The 15,460-nt window shown below is 36.9% G+C and overlaps 2 protein-coding genes across 3 annotated transcripts in view; one reads left to right on the top strand and one right to left on the bottom strand.

The window, feature by feature from the left end:
- Positions 1–213: 213 nt before the first annotated feature.
- NDUFA5 (NADH:ubiquinone oxidoreductase subunit A5) lies at positions 214–14,632 on the bottom strand. Of its 2 annotated transcripts, XM_047763431.1 has the most exons (5): positions 14,549–14,630; positions 14,198–14,242; positions 9,379–9,495; positions 4,339–4,404; positions 214–1,966 (listed from the first exon to the last, which is right to left on the bottom strand). In XM_047763431.1, exons 1-5 carry the CDS (start codon positions 14,567–14,569, stop codon positions 1,865–1,867), a joined length of 351 nt encoding a protein of 116 aa, XP_047619387.1. In that variant the 5' UTR covers positions 14,570–14,630; the 3' UTR covers positions 214–1,864. The 2 variants fall into 2 exon arrangements, with proteins under 2 accessions (XP_047619387.1, XP_047619388.1); XM_047763432.1 differs by lacking the exon at positions 9,379–9,495 and having other exon boundaries at positions 1,799–1,966; positions 14,549–14,632.
- A 139-nt stretch (positions 14,633–14,771) lies between these two features.
- ASB15 (ankyrin repeat and SOCS box containing 15) overlaps positions 14,772–15,460 on the top strand; it is a 55,950-nt gene continuing 55,261 nt past the window's right edge. Inside the window, exons 1-2 of the mRNA XM_047763566.1 lie at positions 14,772–14,995; positions 15,116–15,265. The gene's annotated coding sequence lies outside the window, so the exon portion shown is untranslated. The remainder of the gene's footprint in view (positions 14,996–15,115; positions 15,266–15,460) is intronic.

Below are 15,460 nucleotides of genomic sequence, written 5' to 3'. Positions count from 1 at the left end.
TGACTATGACCACTAGTGTATAACTAGCATTTCCAATGTATATAATCATGTAAGCTCCCTTTCATTAACAGCCACAGGAGCTCTGCTGATAAAATATACAAGAAGCCCAAGTTTCATGCGAGAAGTGGAGCTGAAAGTTGTATCAAACAATCTTTCTGTTTTCATGTGCCCAAAGGATCTGAAAAATGGTTGGCCAGAAAATCAGCTTGAAAATATCTATGCAAACACGCCTTAAGATTATATATTTTGATCTCAATAAATATAGTACATATGTAGAATCTAAAATATGACACAAATGAACTTATCTACAAAACAGAAACAGACTCACAGACATAGAGAAAAGACTTGTGGTTGCGAGGAAGGAAGGGGCAAGGATGGAGTGGGAGTTTGAGGTTAGCAGATGCAAACTATTATATTTAGAATGGATAAACAAGGTCCTACTATATAGCATAGGGTGATAAACCATAATGGTTTTCTTTTTTTTAAACCAAGCCAACATTGTAAATCAACTAAACTTCAATTTTTATAAATAAATAAATAAAATGTAGTATATATTAAAGCAAATGGTTAGAACTGAAAGGGGAGTTATAAATCATATTCTACTTCTTTTACAGAGAAGGAAATAAATAGGCCATTCTGAGAGACTGACAACTTGTTTCCACTTAGACACTGAGTCACGATGGCACTAGAACCAAGAGAATGAGAACTTCTGGATTTGACTCTCCCTCCACTGCTTTTCTCACTCCCCCTACAGAAGCTTTCTCTTTCAGTCTGACTGCTAAAGTACTTTGTTTAATATTCACTTAATATTCAATTTATAGCTCTGTAAAGGAAGAAATACTGGGGAAAAATACTTATTTTTTCTTATTCTAAATATTCTAAAAGGTTCTGTTTTACCACAAGAGATAGCAAAATATGCATGCACATACATACACAAAAAACAAAAGTACTACTTTGAAGGTAAGAAATACCAAATTTGACTAAGTATTTAGAAATGATGGGAGATAGGAAGAAAAGTTAAATACATATGCAAAGTAATTTTATTTTGTTTAGCCTTAAACTTGTCAAACTGCTTCTTTGTTTGAATAGCATTTATCTTCTATCTGATATCTGACTGCACTCATATTGGAAACTAATGAAAACTACTTAATGACTCCACTTTGACGTTATAACCATACAACTAAGATATTTTGAATATAAGCCTATCTGTATGCCAGACAAACTTTAGGAACTCTTAATATCTCTTTTACAGAAATTCCATGCCCTAATGTACTTTAGTTGAGTAAGAAAACTAAAGGCCAAGGGCCAGAAGGCTAACTTCCTTAAATTAGACAAGTGGAAAAGTTTTTCCAACTACCACTGTAAATAAAAAAATCTTTCTTTCGAATACGAAAATCAATTTTCTCAACTGTACAATGAATTCTAATTTGAAGTTTTTGCTATTACTACTTCACTTCAAACAGTGACCTATAAATTTGTTTAAACAATAATAAAAGTACATTTATGTTTTTTCAGAATAAAAAAAATTAAATGATGTGTTAAAGGTAGTACTAAAAAATACTTCACCTTTCAAATGAAGCTTCTGCACTAAAAATCTATAGGGATTTTTCCAATTAACTTTCAGATTTTCCCACAACTTCTGATTAAAAACAATCATCTTTGAAACAATTTGAATGAATGCTCTACAAATCAAAACTGACTCAAACTCCCCATTACCATATTCATCAATTTTAGCAAGTCCCCAAAATATGTTCTCCATCAATTTTCTTGATTATAATATATCAATAACATGGAAACATTTTTAACATTACAGAATATTTAATTACATCAGTTTCTCATCAACACACAAGTCATCTAATGATATTTATATTGGCCATTTCCATTGGTTGGCAGGAGGCTCTTCCACTAAAGGCTCCCATGGCTTCCACTGCAACATTTTTCTTGCCAGACTTAGTTCATTTTCCGCCTGTTAATAAAAAATTTTTAAAAGATCATTTGATTATGCTGTTTAGTAGGTATTTATCACAGCTAATAACTGAAATATAACTATTGGAGCTACTTCTTTAATATTAATACCTAATAAGCTATTTTACCATCAAATGTTGAACACCATTAATTAACTACCTTAATTCTCACAGCTATACAATGATCACAAGTAAGAAAGGATGGCTCTTGATTTCTTCCATTTGATTAAAATTTGCTGTTAGAGTGTTCGAAAGTTTAGTTGGTGAGTTTTCAATCTTAATTGTTTGTTACACCATTCAGACTACAAATTCTTTGAAGAAGTATGTCTCTTAATCTATTTCAATAGTTTTCAAACTTTATTATACAGTGGCCCACCATTAAAAATAAAACAAATTTGCTAAGGGATCCACAATATAAACATGTAACTAAAACAAAACTAAAAATAACAACTTTAGTAGCTGTCATAAATCTATTTTATATTCAACGTAAAAAAAAAATTCTAGTCAGAATACACCCAACTGATTTCATGATCAATTGATTACTTGAGACCCACAATTTGTAAAAAAGTGATCTATGGGAAGTTTCTGTTGTGGCTCAGCAGTAACGAGCCCAACTAGTATCCATGAGGATATGGGCTCGATTCCTGGCCTCGCTCAGTGGGTTAAGGACTTGGTGTTGCTGTTAGTTGTGGTGTAGGCTGCAGACGCGGCTCGGATCTGGCATTACTGTGGTTGTGGCATAAGCCGGCAGCTGCAGCTCCAGTTCGACCCCTAGGAACTTCTACATGCCATAGGTGTGGCCCTATCCAATATGGCAGTCACTACCTACATCTGATACTGAATGAGTACTTGAAATGTAACTAGCTCAAACTCAGATGTGCTACAAGCATAAAATCTTATGCTACAAGCATAAGATTTTTAAGACTTAGTATTAAAAAAAGTAATGCCTTAATTTTTTATATTGATGATATATCTCAATGGTAATATTTTAGATCTCCTGGGTTAGATGCATCATTAAAGTCAATTTAGCCTTAATATTACCCATGAATGGAGTTCCCGTCGTGGCGCAGTGGTTAACGAATCTGACTAGGAACCATGAGGTTGCGGGTTTGGTCCCTGCCCTTGCTCAGTGGGTTAACAATCCGGCGTTGCCGTGAGCTGTGGTGGAGGTTGCAGACGCGGCTCGGATCCCGCGTTGCTGTGGCTCTAGCATAGGCCGGTGGCTACAGCTCCGATTAGACCCCTAGCCTGGGAACCTCCATATGCCGCGGAGCGGCCCAAGAAATAGCAACAACAACAACAATAACAAAAAAGACAAAAGACAAAAAAAAAAATACCCATGAAAATGTGAGAACTGCAGAGCTAACTTAAAAATACTCAAGGTACCCTAAAACCATAATTGCATGACAAATTAACCTATCAGCTAAATTAAAGTCATGATCAAAGTGAAATCATGTAGAAAAGAAAGGAACAGGAGGAGGACAATAATAATAGGCTTGCTCCAAGTTCCCATAACACTGTATCTAGTATCATATTCAACCTGGCAAATGACTAGAAAGGCCAAGAAAACAAGCCTCTGAATGACTGAAACTGTCTACATCCATAGAAAGCTGTCTGAATGCTGCATTCCTTTTAACAGAGCTGTCTAACAATTCTTTTGAATTTGTATGTAAGATACTTTGATAAAAGGCAAGAAGACATAAGAAATGGTTACCTTTTTCAAAAAATATGAAAAAATGTAAAAATTAAATGAAACGGAATTGAACATTTATCAGATCCTTTTAAGAAGACATTCTAAATAATACTGGGAAGAAGCGGGGACTGAAGAGGAGGTGGGAAAATATTCAACTGAAGTCAAAAGGCAAAGAACAGACTAAAAATAAAGAACCAACAATACGGCAAATATTTAAGGTTAGTATCTTCTACTTAAAATAAAAAGCTCAAAGAAATATATAGGAAAAACACCAAACACAAATGGTAGAGTAAAAACATTAATGATATAATTTATAAAACATGAATTTTATATCATGTTTTATAAATTTATATTTAAGTATTTATACCTAAAAAGATAAATTATTCAAATAATTACAATGTTTATCACTGTGAATTAAGAAAAGGCTAAAAGAACATGTTGATTAAATTTCAAACTTCCAATAGAAGTCTTATAAATTCAAGTTATAATCTATGATAAATATTTAACTGACATAAACATCCCAGAAGTATGTATTTTCTTACATGATTAGTCTTACATTTGATCAGTTGATATAAATAAAAATAGTTTCCCTCTCTTCCTGGAATGTCAGTTCTATACCTCTATACACTGTGCCTTTGAACACAGGAAGCCAAACATTTAAGTATTCAACATTTTCTTTACCTGAAGAATCACCTCTTCTATTTGGCCACCCTGAAGTTGCTCTTCTAATTTTTTAACATCTGGTTCCTATAATTTAAGAAAAAAAAAATTTAAACAAAGCACAAAAAAGCACTTAATATGACAAACATAATTTTTCTTTCATTGTACCCTTGCTAATATACCAACTATGTGGTGAAAAGCCATTTTGTTTTCTCTACTATTTTACTGTTTTTCTGCCTTAATATTAAAAGTATTAAACATTTATTGATATATTTATTAAGGGTAAGAATAGGATGTTTAATTCGGTTTTTCAAAACAATAAATTTTAAATATCACTTTATTTTCTTAGTATTTCCTACAATTCCTCTTAAGCATTAGTATTAAAAATAAATGCTACCCTCTGACCTGGAATTCCACTCTTAAGTAGATACAAAACAGAAATGCAAAATACATCAACCAAACTACATGTTCAAGAATGTACACACACACACACACACACACACACACACACACACAAATGGAGTTCCCATTGTGGTGCAGCAGAAACAAGTCCAACTAGTAACCATGAGGTTGCGGGTTCGATCCCTGGCCTTGACCTCACTCAGTGGGTTAAGGATCTGGCGTGGCCATGAGCTGTGGTGTAGGCTGAAGATGTGGCTCGGATCCTGTGTTGCTGTGGCTGTAGCATAGGTTAGCGGCTGCAGCTCCAATTCGACCCCTAGCCTGGGAAACTCCATTGCCATGGATATAGCCCTAAAAAGCAAAAGAAAGAAAAAAGAAAAAGAATGTACACAGCAGCACAAATTACAGCCACAAACTTCCAATCTAAATGACCGTACCTACAGAATGAGTAAATTATTCAAGTATAACAGAACAGTATAGAGCAATGAGAATGAACAAACTACAGCTATATGCAACAACACAGATGATTCTCTCAAACATAATATTAAACATGTCCTATATACACATACATATGTAAGTAAAGTGTAAATTAGGTAGGTTTTTGACCTAAAAGTGGAATGAAAAGAGGGAGAAAAAAATTATTTTCACGATTTCCTTATGGCTCAGTAGGTTAAGGATCCGGTACTGTCACTGCTTTAGCTCTGATGACAGCTGTGACACAGGTTCCATCCCAGGCCCAGGAATTTCCACATGCCACAGGTATGGCCAAAAAAAAAAAAAAAAAAACCAGCTACTTTCTATTTTCTACAGGAATTGGCATCTATCTCAGGGCATCTGCTGGCTGACCCAAAATATCTGTATAGTTTATTCCCCCACTTGCACCAAAGTCTTCACTCATATATCATCTTCTTAGTGAGGACCACTCTGGTAATTTATACTATGGCAGGCTGGCATAATGCCCCACAAGAGGCATTGATTTCACTCACTGTACTTACTATATTCTAACATACTATGGAATGTACTTCTTTATTCACTTACTTCTTTTTCTTGTTTATTTCTTTGCCTCCCATCATTAATATATAATCTCCAAGGTAGGGATTTTTATGTTTTGTTCATTGCCACGTAGGCACTAGCCTCCATGCCCAGAACTGTACATGGCATATGACAGGCATGCAGTATCTCTTGAATAAACACAAAGTAATTAGAAAATAAAGGGGAAATAAACAGTTGAACATGTTTGAGAAAGACTGTTTAACTAAAAATTAACTGAGCTATGAAGCCAAAAATCATTTGGAAGCTAGTCACTATAATGAGAGGCCCAGGAGGGAGAAGGTAGAGAAGGCAAGGAATATTCAACATTATTTTCAACTTAGGAAAAGTCTGTGTTGGGAAAACAATTCAAAATTTGTGTTACTTGAGTCAATAATGCGACTTTTATTTACCAATGGCATAATGTCATTAAGCTTAATAAGGTACTGTGTATTGAATGCTCACTATAAGCTTGCAATTGTGTTAGGCACTGCACATATATTATCCATTCAGTCCGAACAAGGCAGGTATTATTATACCTATGTTATAGAAAAGTAAATTGAGACAGAAAATGGGCAACATGCTAACTCACCAAATAACTATTAGAGTTGAGACAAAATTTTTGAAAAGGCCACAAACCAGTGCTTTTCAAGAATATGCTATTACTCTCTCCCTGGTATAATCTGAAAAAATATACTTTTCTTTCCATTTTGGGCTAAGTACATAGACACTTTATAATCATTACAATATTCACTGAAGATTCTACAACTCTTTTGGTGGGGAGGTTAAAAATTTGTGACAATCTCATCAAGCAAGATTCAGCAATACAGCTATTACACAGCGCTTGGTGTTATTAAAAAGTATTTATAAAATAAAAAAATAACATTATTTGTAGACAGTCCTTTGTATAAACAAAATTTCTAAGGACCTTATTAAGTATCAGGCAGTAAGCGAGATTCTTGGGATATAAAGAAGAATGCAATTCACGAGAAGAGAAGACATAAAAGGCTTCACAGAGGAGGTAATGGATTTTTGAGGACTGAGTAAGAACTGCCAGGCCAACAAAGTAAGGGTATTCCAGGAATAAGTAAGAGAAAATACAAAGGAACCAAAAATAAAATTACATGGAATTCACATAACTGTCAGCGGTCTGGTACTATTGAAGAATAGTGTTCAAAAAAGGAAATGACAAGATTGAGAAGATAACTTAGAATCAGATCTTAGTGGGGTTCCCATCTTATACACCAGTGGCTCCCAAGCATGGCTGTACATCAAAATCATGAAGATAAAGGTAGCTAGGTGAGTTTCATATAACCAGCCCAGCATAAATCCTTAAACTCAGCCTTTGAGAAACACTGAGCAGGAAACCATAGTAAGGTTTTAAGCAGGAAGATATCATGATCAGATTTGTATACTGAAAAAAAATTCTTGGGTACATAATGAAACATGATGGAACTATATCCAGACCAATTTAGTCAGAAGGCAACTGAAATAGCCCAGGTCAAAGAAAAGAATTTTAGAACTACTAAGTGAAAGTAATGACAGTGAACTCTTCTTTGGGTGACACTGGCTGTGAGAGAAAAGAGAGAAACAGGGCAAAAGTAAAGGAAAATGTAAGGATAAGTTTTCTTTCTCTCAAAATAGGAAAAAGCTAAACACATTTAAAGACTATATGAAAGGTGATAAAACAGAAGGCTAAAAAGAAAAATAGAGAAGAAATGATTAAAGAGGAACAAGGTGGAGTTCCTGTTGTGGCTCAGTGATTAACCAATCTGACTAGGAACCATGAGGTTGCAGGTTCGATCCCTGACCTTGCTCAGTGGGTTAAAGATCCGGCATGGCCCTGTGCTGTGGTGTAGATCAAAGACATGGCTCGGATCCTGTGTTGCTGTTGCTCTGGTGTAGGCCGGTGGCTAGAGCTCCGATGAGACCCCTAGCCTGGGAACCTCCATATGCCTAGGGCGTGGCCCTAGAAAAGACAAAAAAATTTTTAAAATAAATAAATAAAGAGGAATGAGGCTATGGAAAAGGGAAGCAGAGAAAGAATAAAAGACAGTTGAAGAGATTCACTTCAAGAAAAGAAAAATGTCTTACTCTGAGAATAGGAAAAAATGAACAAGCCCATTTTCCTTAAAGAAAAGATGAACTTAAAAGAAATGCCAACTTCCCCTTTAGAGACTTATAATCTGTGAATTACTTCTAGAACTGTCAGGATAAGAATAAAAGCTCCAAATCAAATTGCACTGGGTTTTTTGGGTTTTTTTTTTTGTCTTTTTTCCTTTTAGGGCTGCACCCGCAGCATATGGAGGTTCCCAGGCTAGGGGTCTATTCAGAGCTGTTGCTGCCGGCCTATGCCAGAGCCACAGCAGTACGGGATCCACCCCACATCTGCAACCTACACAATAGCTCACAGCAATGCAGGGATCGAACCCACAACCTCATGGTGCCTAGTCAGATCCGTTTCTGCTGCACCACGATGGGAACTCCAAATTGCACTGTTTTGCTGTATACCTGAAAAAATACCCCTCTGAACTAAAGAGTTTGGTAATCTAATAATAAAAATATATGTCAGGGCCAGTTATTACATGTATGTAAATCACTTTGGGAGTTCATGAACACTATTTTGGGTAATTACAAAAGTCCATAATATAACTACCATTGTGAAAATTTAACAACAGTTTGGTATAAATAAAAATACATGCTTTGGCATAAAAGAAATAGCAGCAGTCTACTGTGTGCCTGTCTAGGGTCTTTGATTCAGAAGCCATAAAATGTCTGCTTGGGCTGCCATAACAAAATACCACACACAAACTGGATGGCTCAAACAGGAAAAATTTACTTCTTCACAATTCTGGAGATTGGAAGTCCAGGATCAAGGTACAGCAGGGTCAGTTTCTGGTGGGAGCTCTCTTTCTGGTTTGCAGACAGCCAATTTCTTGCTGTATCCTCACATGGCAAAGAAAACAAACCGCCTGGTGTTTCTTCTTCTAAAGACACTAATGCTATTGGACCCCAGGATACCACTCTCATGACCTCATTAACCTTAATTACTCCACAATAGGGGTCAGGGCTTCAACATCTGAATTTGGTGGAACACAAACATTCAGTCCATGACAATGCTCAATATAATTTCTGGTGGTTAAAAGACTAACTTGGTCCTCTTCTTTTTGCAACAAGGTACTTTGCAAAATGGTTATTCCTGACAGTTGTTAAATACAACACACATATTTTTTTTTTGTTTTGTCTTCTACTTTTCTACTCTAAAACTAGAAAAATGAAATTGATTCATGTATCTATAGATAAGTAAAAAGCCAATAAAGGACTGGATAGGTAAGAAAAAGAAAACTACAATGTTAATTTAAGGACAGGACTTGATCTTATTCTTTCATTCCTGTATTTAACAGTGCCTTGCACATAAAAAGCACTCAGTAAACACGAGTTTGATGAATGAAAGTGAGAAAGGATAGAAGAAAAGCACAGAAGGAGAATAGAAATGAGAGGAAAATGGAGCACAGAAATAAGAGAGGAAAGTGCAGAATATGCAAAAACTAAGCAACAGAGGTTTTTTTTGGTTAAATGTTGCACTGGATACCATAAATCCAAGGAAACAAAATCAAGTCAGCTACTTACCGCTTTAACCATACCTAGCTTCTCATTTGTAATCTGTTCTGTATACTTTCTATATGCTGCATTTTTAGGTATTTGTCCAAGAACATCAAGAATCTTTGTATACAGTATTTTTAGCCTCTGGAAAAACAAAACATACAAACATCCAGTTTAAAATATCACTAAAGACTTAACGGAACACTTTAAAAGTCTCAGCTTATTTAAAAAAAAAAAAAATCAATTACATGTTTTTGAAAAAGCACTTAACTCTTCCTTGCTTCAATTTCTTCATGTCTATGCCTATTTTTCCCATTTACAATTCAGGAAAGATGCGAATATCAAGATGGAAACTTTTTATATTTGTATGTACAAAAGTATGGTAACAAAACTAAAATTTCATTCTAACTTATTGCTAACAATCTTTTTTTGGAAATTAAATCACTTATTAAATCAGTATTTCTCAAACTGAGGCTCCTAAGCACTCTAAATTCTAATTTTTTTTTAAATTTTCATTTGAATTTCTATAAGAATAAGAAATATATATAAAAAGTATATTATCATATGACCAAATTTAACTGACTGTATTCATGATACTTCAATGCTTATGCTTAATGACTATGATCAAGTTGATACCACATGAAAATTTCACCGCAGGTCTAAGAGAAAAAAGCAACAAGAAGTCACTGCCCCATGTGTATATGTATGTGTATATACATATATATATATATATATTTTTTTTTTTGGTTTTTAGGGCTGCACCCATGGCATATGGAGGTTCCCAGGCTAGGGGTCAAATTGGAGCTACAGCTGCCAGCCTACACCAGACGCAGCAATGTAGGACCCAAGCTGTGTCTGTGACCTACACCACAGCTCACGATAACACCAGATCCTTAACCCACTGAGCAAGGCCAAGAATTGAACCCACAACCTCATGGTTCCTAGTCAGATTCGTTTCCACTGCGCCATGACGGGAACTCCCTGCACAGCATATATTAAGTACACTGAACTTAAAGTTGAGTACAGCTACCAGCAGTAAAGTCATATGGTAAGAAGTTGTTATAGAAGATTTCAATTCACAACAGTTTGTGAATTATCTTTGTATTTAATTTGAAATTTGTTTAATCGTATAAAACCATAGGTGTTAAGATCTAATTTCATTCAAACATACTCCACATAATCACGAATAAGCAAAATCAACCTTGAGGGCCTTTGAGAATCATTTTTCTTAAAAAGTACTTTGCATATTTATATATTACTTATATATTTGAACATGATGTTCCATAATAGAGTATTTTACTAATGTAGAGCTTGTCATATAATATATAAACTGAATTGTGTGTATGGTGTGTGTGGGGGGGGGGGGTTGTTAGCCTCATTTCTTTTTAATTTTAGCAAAGGGTATGGCAGTAGAAAGGCCTGGTTCTTAGGTTCTAAGACCTTAGGAAGGTTCTAAAATGGGGATGTTGCAGTTCCCAATGTGGCTGAGGAGTCCACTAGTACTCATAAGGACGCGGGTTTGATCCCTAGACTCACTCAGTGGGTTAAAGATCCAGCACTGCTGTGAGCTGTGGTATGGGTCAAAAATGTGGATTGGATCTGGCTTTGCTGTGGCTGTGGCCTAGTCCAGCAGCTGCAGCTCCGATCGGACCCCTAGCCCAAGAACTTCTGCCTAAAAAACAAAGAAGAAAAAAAGAAAAAAATTGGGGCGGTAATAATAGTTTTAGGAGTTCCCTAGAGAGTGGGTTAGTGATCTGGCTTGTCTGTGTGAAGGTGCCGGTATGATCTCTGACCCAATGCAGTAGGTTAAGCATTCAGCATTGCTACCGCTGTGGCATAGGTCACAACTCCAGCTCAGATTCGATTCCTGGCCCAGGAACTTCCATATACAGCAGGTGCAGCCAAAAAGAAAATAATGATACCTTCATAGGATATTTTACAGCCTAGAACAGGACCTGGCACACATTAACTTTCCATATGCTCTCATTATTATCCTATCAGGAAAGAAGAGTCACATCACAGTTAACAGAGAAGGTGTCTTAGAAAAGGCAGCATCTCAATTAGACCTAGAGGGATGGGAGGACCTAAGACATTAAAGATGTTGGAAAAGGCAACTTACACCCAGAATACACACAGAGGAGTTCCCATTGTGGCTCAGTGGAAAAGAACCCAACTAGTATAAATTAGGATACAGGTTCAACTCCTGGCCTCATTCAGTGGGTTAAGGATCCGGCATTGTCATGTGCTGTGGTGCAGTTTGCAGACATAGCTTGGATCTGGCATTGCTGTGGTGGTGGTGGTGTAGGCCAGCAGCTGTAGCTCCAATTTGACCCTGAGACTAGGAACTTTTATATGCCATACCTGCAGCCCTGAAAAAAAAAAAATACATCAAGTAATTAGTATATAGTTCTATTTTTCTTGAACTGTGTTGTCCAATATAGTAGCCACTAGCCAAATTTGGCCACTGAACACTTGAAATGTGACTAATCTAAGATGTGCTGTTAGATGTAAATACACACTAGATTTTGAATATTTAGCATGGAAAAAAAAAGACTATAAAATATCATTAATTTTTCATATCTATTATATATCAAAATGCTAATAGTTTCGATATGTTAGGTAAAATAAAATATATTAACTTTTTCTTTATTTAAAAAAGTGATTCCCAGAAAATTTTAAACTATGAACATGGTTTACATTTATGACTTGCATTACCTTTTTATTGGAAAGCACAGGGCTAGAATATAGGACACATAGGAAATGCTTAGGAGATAAAGTTGGAGAAAATGTGAAGCAGATTGCATGTGGTTCTACATGCCAAGTTCATGCATTTGGGCTTTATTCTATGGCTAATCAAAAGATTGAGGGAAACTGATTAGAAGTGTGCTTCAGAAAAATTAATTTGTCAAAGAATAGGACAAAGAAGCAACAAAGAAGACCAGTATCAAGGTTGTTGCAATCTTCTAAACAAGAACAAGGGACTAAACTGTGGTAATAACAGTAGGGAAAAGAAAGCGAAGTCATACAGGAGAGCTGTTATAGAAAGAAATCAACAAAACTTATCACTAGAATGAACATGAAGATACAAGGGTAAGAGAAGTATCAACTATGATGTCCAAATTCTCAGCCTGGGGAATAGAAAGACTGATTCCATCAAGAAAAACTGTGGAAGAAACAGATTTAGAAAGGGAAAACCATGAGTTCGGTTTTAGACAGTAAGTCTAAAGGCATTATGAACTCATAACAAGTACAAGACATTAACTCAACAAACATGAGTGAGCATATACATACTAAGTGTTAGTCATAATTCTAGCGATGAACAAAAGAATAAATTCCTGTCTTGATGAAAATCTACATTCCGGTAGAGAAAGACAACAAATAAGATAAATCAGTACAATACAGTCAATTGAATAGTGATCTGGAGAACTACTGTAAGGACTTTTATATTTAGAGTGAAATGGAAAACCACTGGTGAATTTTGAGGAAAGGAATCATATGACTTGATTCACATTTTAGCAGGCTGACTTTAGTTTGGGTAGAAAAGGATCAAACTGAGGCAGTGCTGAGTGGCGAGAGGCATTAGAAAGCAAATGTAATTATCCACAGCCACGACCATGGTGGCTTCAGAACAGAGTATTAGCAGAGGAGGTGGTGAGAAGTAATCAAAATTTGAATGTAGAATCCAGAGGGTTTACAAAAGTACCCAATGTGGGGTATCTGAGAGAAAGAAAGGAATTAAAGATGATTTCAAGGCTTCTGAACTGGGTGCGTATCAGAATGAAGTGCCATTCACAATGAGCAAACTTGAGAGAAGAGTAGGCTTTCGCAAGATCAGGAACCCAATTTGAAACATGTTAAGTTTGTGTTGCTTGCCTGACATCTAAGTGGAGAATGCCCACTAAACAAATGCACAAGATTTTTGTAAAGGGAGAAGTCAATACTTGATATGGAAACACAAGAGTTATCAGTGTATAGGTGGTACTTAAAATGATTAGACTGGGTCCAGACACCAAGAAGAGCAAATATTAATAAAGAAAAGACTCAAGAACAAAGCCCTAGAACTCCAACACTTAGAAATTGGGACATGAGGGATAAACAGAAAAGGAGAAGGCAAAAAGAGTAGAGAAAAAAATATCAGGAGACTGAGGTGACACACAGTAAAGAAAGTGCTTGATAAGAGATGGTGGCAAATGAGTCAAATGCTACCACTGGGTCAGTTAAGATGAGAAATATGACCTGAACATTAGATTTAGCAGCATGGCGACCTTGAAAAGAGCAGTTTTGGACAAGCCTAACTGGAGTGCCTTCAAAGTGGAATGAGAGAAACAGGAGACCGTTAAGTACAGATAACTTTTGAGTTACCTGTAAAGGGAAGGAGAGAAATTGATTATTGGAGGAAGGAGAAGGATAATGGGAAATTTTTTGGTTTTGTTTTCGATGGAATCACGTCTGAATAATGACAGAAAAGGCCTACTAGAAGGAAAAACTGATGACAAACGGGGGCAACGGCTAGAGTGTTAATCTTTGGTAATCAATCGAAAGTGTTCAGAATCTAAGGCATCTAAGAAAAGGTGAGACTGGGGAAAAGATGGGAAATGGAGATATAGATTTGGGAGGACATTCACAAAAGTACAAGTGACGTCACTAGAATGCCAAGGAAAAAGTCAGTAAGTGGTTTGAGAAAGAGAGCATAGACCAAAAAAAAAAAAAAAAAAAGCACCGTATAAATGAGACCACTGCTGTCTCAAGTGCTCACAATGAATGAAATATCCGCTTCTCGTTAACCATTCCCAAGGTCGCAGAGTTAGTCTTCCTTCGAAACACAGGAATGAAAAGAAGTACATACCTCATGTGGAGTTTCACATACAGCCAATCCCACAAGGCCAGTGGTCTGTGCAAAAAAAAAAAAAAAAAAAAGTGAACCATGCTGTTTAATGCACTTCCGTGGGTCCCCAAGCTAAGGAAAAGCAAAATCACCACTGTCCTAAAACTGGCCTAAAACCCACCACCGATCTCTCAAAGCCGCTTGTTCGGAGTGCGCCTCTGTGATCCGAGGCACTACATTAGTCACGCCTAATGGCAAATCAAAATGAGTCCCCCCAAAGCACCACCAAGCCCGCGCCAGTTCCAGCCACCAACCGCGAGCTGAGTCCATCCCCACAATCTAAATTCCATCCGTGACCTCCACCCGCCCCACCTTCTTCAGCAAACCCGCCATGACAGCGCCGAGCTGCCCGGACGCGCTGCCCTCTGGGAACCTGGCTCAGACCCGCTCAATCCACCACCGAGGCCGCCTCTCCGTCACCTTGGAAACAGCCTCGGCACACCCCCCTGGGGCTCTGCCCCGCCCGTTTCTAAAGGGAAAATTGACGCATGCGCAATGAGTGCACCAGAACCTAAACCGGGTGCTTGAGAAAAGGGTTCTGTTAAAATGTCTTAGGTCTGAGGTCCTGTCCCTCTCACGCTGACTGGTTACTCAAAGGATGAGGAGAGCACTCCAAACTACAAAAAAGCTTCGACAAAGTCTCTCTAGGCACCTGCATTTGGCTTAACCTTTGGCGAATTCCTCCCTTCCAAAACGTAGTCTGCAGTATGAGGAGGGTGGTCGCGGAGTTATCGTCTAAGTAATCTCTTGGGTGCAAAGGTTGGTACAGTATTTTCAGTTTTATGAGCTAGAGCAGAGCCGGAAGACATTTCTTATCACAAGCCTTTTCTCTTTCTTTTCGCTCCCTGAAGTTCCTCATCCATTTTCTCATTTTCCCAGGTGAAGTGATACCAGACCATACCACTTTTTTCCACTTGCCTCCACAAACATTTACTGAACACCCATTATGTGTTAGTTTCTGGGACATAATTTGAAAGACAGGATCTCACATCCTGGAATTCACAGAACAATGACGACATGCACAATTTGGTAAGTGTTCCAAAAGAGGTTTGTGCCAAGTGCAATGGTAGTGGGGAAGAGGAAATAATCAAAAGCTGTAGGGTGACTGAAGCTAAAAAGGGAATTTGCTTAAAAAGTCAATGGGAGACCAGCATAACAAATTGAGAAAAAAGTGTATTTACATATGAATAGTAAAAGGCAAAACTTAAATAATGTAACAACCAC

This window comes from Phacochoerus africanus, chromosome 16, assembly GCF_016906955.1.
Source record: "Phacochoerus africanus isolate WHEZ1 chromosome 16, ROS_Pafr_v1, whole genome shotgun sequence".
Classification (NCBI taxonomy): Eukaryota; Metazoa; Chordata; class Mammalia; order Artiodactyla; family Suidae; genus Phacochoerus; species Phacochoerus africanus.
This window is presented reverse-complemented; position numbering and strand designations above follow the sequence as displayed.

What these genes read in the sequence shown, in the direction of transcription:
- NDUFA5 (XM_047763431.1), bottom strand. Translation starts at nt 14,569, where the DNA reads ATGGCGGGTTTGCTGAAGAAG. An exon ending in TATGTGAAACTCCACATGAG is followed by an intron (nt 9,496 to 14,197) that starts GTATGTACTTCT and finishes TTGTTTTTCCAG; the next exon opens with AGGCTAAAAATACTGTATAC. An exon ending in AGCTAGGTATGGTTAAAGCG is followed by an intron (nt 4,405 to 9,378) that starts GTAAGTAGCTGA and finishes CTTAAATTATAG; the next exon opens with GAACCAGATGTTAAAAAATT.